This window comes from Tetrao urogallus (genome assembly GCF_951394365.1).
Source record: "Tetrao urogallus genome assembly, chromosome: 2".
Classification (NCBI taxonomy): Eukaryota; Metazoa; Chordata; class Aves; order Galliformes; family Phasianidae; genus Tetrao; species Tetrao urogallus.
The window spans coordinates 79282183-79288182 of NC_136814.1; the positions used below are offsets into that span (position 1 = coordinate 79282183).

Below are 6000 nucleotides of genomic sequence, written 5' to 3' on the forward strand. Positions count from 1 at the left end.
TTCCCCTGATTTTACAGCTTTAGAAGGATTACTTTTTTGGAAATAATTATATTATGAATAGCTTACTAGTGAGTGATCAGAAGTAATACAAAAACAGATCTTGCAGATTCAGCTATCTGCACATCAGTTTCCATACTGCAATGAAATGCTAAATGGAAGTGTTGGTCTCTGAGCATACAGCAACTGCTTTTCAGATCAAGAGCCAAGTACTGGGAAACAAAAATTAGAGCAATGGCTGGGTGAAGACAGGAATAAAAAAAGCTCAAGTGCAGTTCACAAGAATGACTCATCCAAATCTTTCATCTGAGTAGGTAAAACATCATTTCTGATGATTTTTACAATGTAGGAAAATCTTTGCTTAGGACATCATTAGATCTATCTTTAGAGGGCTATAGATTTCAGGACAGAATGAAAATTTCTAGGAATACTAGGATTCTACAGATACTCACTGTCCTAAATTTTAGTAATAGATAGCTCTCTGTGGATTTGTGATTCCAGAATCTCTCCTGATTTAAAACCTTACATAGTCATAAAATAATTTAGGTTGGAAAAAACCTTCAAGATCATCAAGTCCAGCCATCCACCTGACCTACCAAGTTCCCATCTCTAAATCACATCCATTAGTGCCATGTGCACACGTGTCTTATAAACATCTAGGGATGAGGGCTCCGCCACTTCCCTGGCAGACTGTTCCACTGGTTGACCACCCACTCCATGACAGAATTTTCCTTGATATCCCATCTAAATCTCCCCTGGTGAAACTTCAGACTATTTCCTTGTCCCCTGAGAAAAGAGACTGACACCGTCCTCGCTGCAGTCTCTTTTCATGTAGTTGGAGCAATGAGGTCTCCCCTCAGTCACTTCTCTAAAACAAACAGCTCCAGTTCTCTCAGCTGCTTCTCATAACTTTCTAGTACCTTCACCTTGCTGTTTTCTGCAGATGTTCAAGCAACTCAGTATCCTTCTTGCAGTGGGGAGTCAACACTGAACACAGCTCAAGGCGTCAAGTACAGGAGGACAATCACCTCCCTGCTCCTACTGAAACACTATTTCTGATAGAAGCCAGGATGTCATTAGCTTTCTTGGCCAACTGGGCATGCTGCTGGCTTGTATTCAGTCAGCTGTGAGCTAAAACCCTCAGATTCTTTTCCTCTATGCAGCTTTCCAGCTACTCTGCTCCAAGCTTGTAGAGCAGCATAGGATTGTTACGACCCAGGTGCAAGACCTGCACTTGGCCTGGTTGAATATCTTGTGACTGGACTCAGCCCATCAAACAAGCCTCTACAGGATCTCCTGTAGAGCCCTCCTTTCCCTCAAGCAGATCAATGCTCCCACCCAATTTGACGTCATTTACACCCATCTTGTTATCTCTATACAAATGTGCTTCTAAGTCTGAAGTATTTGTTAAACAGAAAAAAGTCAGTAACAGCATATCTAGACACCAGTCTAACATGGGAAGTTTAGAGTTTTCTGAGTCGCACCTTTTTGGTGGTATTTTTCCTCACCGACTTCTGACAACTTGAGCACAAAATGTCCATTTACTATTCATGCAGACACTTTCTAACCTGTGCATTTTATGTCCTTGTGGCCACTAAGAGAATCAAATGCGTGTGGCAAAGAAAGTTAACAAAACTACAGTGTCTGAACTCCAAAAAGCTGCTGCAATAAACTGATGTTTTACTGAATGAGGGATAAAGGAGTCCTGGAAAAAATTGAATTCTGGGCTACTATAGGTTCTCTGCTTTGGTAATATATATTGAATAAATCACGTTTAGAAATTCAGTGTATTTCCGGTGTTTCATAGCCCCACAGTATTTTTATTTTGCAGAAGGGTGGGAAGAGTAGTAAATTAAGGTAATGCCAGCAAATTCCTGCTTATTGTGAAAATAAGAGCCATCTAGTGGTAACAGCGTTACATCACAAGGAAACGCTGATGGGAACTGACAGCCCAAAACACATAACCAGACTCAGCAGCTTTTACAGCTGTAAAAGCACTAACTACATCGGTCATAAATAATAACAAAGAATGATGTAGCAGGCTTTTAAAAATATCTGCACTCATTTTGTTTTTTTGTCAGCTAAACAAAGTGAAAACATAGAGAAGGTTAAAGAGCACGGCAGGTACAAAGCGCAAAACTTTGTTAAGGGAAATGAAACACCATCACCAAACACAGCAGTCTGCTCATGCCTAACTCACCCTATCACAAAGAAACACTGATACCTTCCACTTCTTAGCTTTGAAGGACTGTAGCACACGCTGACCACAGAATGGCTTGGGTTTGGAAGGGACCTCAAGGCCCACGCAGTCCCAGATCCCTGTAGCAGGCAGAGTTGCCCCCCAACAGCTCAGCTGCTCAGGGACTCATCCAGCCCGGCCCTGAACAACTCCGGAGATGGAGCAGATCTTTGAGTGTTTTTTGATTTCTGCAGACCAGTCCTTAAACCAAATTCTCCACCACAGCTAAGAGAAGGTGCATTAACCTCCTTTGGAGAGTTCAGGTCACTCAGAACCTGCTGTGCTATGTAGCCCCGCTCCTGCCTGTCCATCTGCCCTCATTTCCATTCACATGATCATTATTTTTTGCCTTACTGGATTCACACATCTTACTGAAACAGTGTGCTGATAAAAATAGAGTCTGTATCCCCTGTACTACTTCCCATCTTCTGCCTTCTATTTATGGGCTTCACCTTATGACATGCATGAAACCACCTCCAAGAGACAAGAGGGCTGCAGCCTTCCTTCTTACATCTCCATCAGCACTCAGCTGGGCTGAGCTCTGCCTTTAATAGCTCCTTCTGGGTCCTTCATGCCTTTCTAGGAAGAAGCAGAGAATGGGGAAAGAGAAAAAGGCTTGTGTGACAGCTGAAGTCAGGGCTTTGCAGGACCTCTGACTTGGGCCTGCCCAAGGCCCAACACTGGCAAAATCATTTTCATTTAATTTCAAAGAGGTATCCCTGACAAAATATATATATATAGCAAAATAAACACACAGCAAGGTTTTCCCCATGCTAATGCACGTTTTTTCGGTGGACAGTGCTGTTATTTCTAGCTTGCAGTCTTCATAGTGTTGTGCAATACTCACTAAGCTGATTCCTTCCCCTTGTTATGCCCTAGGATATGCTTCAGATGATTACAGCAGAAATTAGTTCTTATACAAATATAAGAGAGTAGCATAGCATCCTTGAGTACAAAACAAGCGCTTTAAAGTAAAAAACAAGAATGGATCAAAATATTCAAGTATGAAAAGCCTTGACAGTGAGAAAAGGTAAAATCACAGGATGGGAGTAAACAATTATACAAGTAAACATAAGCTTTGCAAGCTTGCTGTGTCAACCAGAGGAGAAAAATGTGTCCCCTTATGCCATATTATACCCCATTAACACGTACAAGCATGCACTGTTTACTCTGGCTGCCACCCAGCTTGCCAAATACTTGGAGGGTGACATCTCAATGCTCCCATTAATGATTTACCCATCCTTTACAGCTGATCAGGCAGACCCATGCAAATTCATGGCATGTGACGAATTTTCCAAATGCATAATGAATGAGTGGACAAAAGAGGCTGACTGCCTTTGTAAACCCGGTTATGCAAGCCAGGACGGATTGCCCTGTCGGAGCCTGTGCGAAATGGAACCTCATCTTTGTGACAATGGTGGGAAGTGTGAGTTAGTTCCAGGAAGAGGAGCTGTCTGCAGGTAAATAAATGATGCTTAACTGGAACTCTGCTAATGGACCCCTGATTCTGTTCCATGAACAAATGGAGCTGAGTACATACTTTTCAACAGCATAAACTGTGCTGATTAGCCAAGAATTCAATATTCAGACACTTCAAAACACTGCCACAATTCATTTTGTGCAGTAGGAGTCACAGAAAAGGGAATTGAGCACAGTGACTTGCAAGACAGGCCATAGTGCAGCAGCAGTATTTCAGTTTGGAACCCATCACCTAATGGGGTCCTTCTGAAAGCTCTACTGCAATAGCAAAGTGAGCTTCGAAACCAACCCACTGCAGAAAATAATCACTTCCCACTTCAGAAAGGCCCAGGTGCAGAAATTACCAAACCAATGGTAAGAGTACTAGAAGTTCTAAAAGTAATACGCAAAAATTGTGTAAATTATAGCAAAGTACACACAAACGTAATGCTAGTCTCCGGCTAACAGCTTCTGCCCATTCGTACAGTCTGTATAGTAAGTTCTGACCAATGTGGGAGCATCTGTTTGTGAATTTACTCAGAACCACGCCATTTTTTCCACCAACTGGAAACCCTCTGTTCTCATAAAATACAGTAATCTTCTGCTTTGTCTTCAAGAAGCTCTTTATAGTGGAATCTCTTACTTCAGACCCTCCTAGTCAGATTAAAGCCACCAGTAAACAGAACATAGGCTTCAGAGGGATGTTCAAGAATTATTCTGAAACGCACCTGAACTTCTAAGGTACCACAACACGAACGTTATTTGACCTTTGTTAAGTGAACAAAGAACCAATCTGTGACTTTTTGTTTAACACTCACTGTCATGAATCTAAGAGTATTTTCCTTCCTCTGTTATGAATCACATTATTTCATACAGGTACATAGATACAGATACATACATTAATATTGTGCTTGTATTTAATTGCATGTTCTCCTTTGTTTTCATGTGAGGTATTCTGCATTTTCTGCCCTCAAGTTCTGTATATTTGTCTCTTCCTCTCCCCATTTTAGATGTCCTGTACGCAGACACAAGTTTTACCAAGAACAGCGCTGTGAAAAATTTGCTCCAGAACCCACACAACCCTTCACTTTCAAACCTGTCATTCTTGGCTCACTGAGCCTTGCTTTTCTTTTCATCATTTTAATTATTAAGTTAAGAAGAAAATGCAAAAGAAACCCTAATTTGGAGTAAGCGGCTCATGATCTTTTTCCTCACGTTTCAAAAAATAACCCTCTTTTTTCATTTTGCAATTTGAAATTTACCTAAACAAAAATGTTCTGCATTGTAGAAGGCCCACTCTCAGCAGCCACAATTCAGAAAATGCTGCAAGGATGAACTCCGCTTTTGAACATGATGAAGCCATAACTAGCTTTTACCACACGGTTTGTAGTGTAAGTGCTTGTGCCAGTAGCTCCTCAGAGACCACTGACCAAGAAGCATTACACAGACTTGAAAACACAATTCAGTATGGAGGTAAAATGCATGGAACTTCTTTCCTTGTTCCTCAACACATAGCACCACTCAAATAACAGCTCCATCTACATGTCTTACCTCTATAACTAAATTAAATCTGATCTTAAGCTCTTGCTCAGCAATGTCAGAACTAACAACACTAATTTTGGTATTTACTTTTTAGTTTTCACATTTAATGTCATCTTTGTTTCCTAACAGAACGTAGAACTGCTTTTCTTACAGCTCTTTTGCATGGCTTTGGTGCTCCACTCTATTCAAGTGCCTTTTGTAAATTATTGAGTGAAATGACCTCTTTTTTTTTTTTTTTTTTTTTTTTTTTTACCTTTCCAATTTCATGTTTTAGGTCACCAGACCAGTTTACAAAGCCAGGACTGACAAGTTAAGTCTGTGAAATTCTGCATTTCCAGCATCAGACAGACAAAACCAAGGTTTGTGATGATTTTCAAGAGCTTTAAACCTCTACTGTTTCCTCTTGGCAAATGTTACTAGGAAGCCTCTGTAGTTCAAAAAATCATAGAATCGTTAAGGTTGATAAAGACCTCTAAGATCATCTAGTCCAACCACCAACCCATCCCCACTGTGCCCACAAATCACATCACACAGTGACACATCCATAGGTCCTTGAACACCTCCAGGCATGGTGACTCCACCAGCTCTCTGGGCAGCTTGCGCCAACGTATCACCACTCTTCCTGAGAAGAAAATTTCCTGATATCCAACCTGAGTTCTATACAGAGAAAAGCTCATTTTTCTTTGGAAGCTTAATAGGACAACAGTGGCAGTCATTTAAATGTGAAGAAGGAAGGAATATCTGAAATCAAAGTTGGAAGTTCA

At 41.0% G+C, this 6000-nt stretch overlaps 1 protein-coding gene across 1 annotated transcript in view; it reads left to right on the forward strand.

Moving 5' to 3' along the window:
• IMPG1 (interphotoreceptor matrix proteoglycan 1) overlaps positions 1-5550 on the forward strand; it is a gene marked incomplete at both ends in the record, with an annotated part of 48227 nt that extends 42677 nt beyond the window's left edge. Inside the window, 2 exons of the mRNA XM_079532649.1 lie at positions 3486-3696; positions 5511-5550. Coding sequence (XP_079388775.1) covers positions 3486-3696; positions 5511-5550 — 251 coding nt within the window. The remainder of the gene's footprint in view (positions 1-3485; positions 3697-5510) is intronic.
• Positions 5551-6000: the final 450 nt, after the last annotated feature.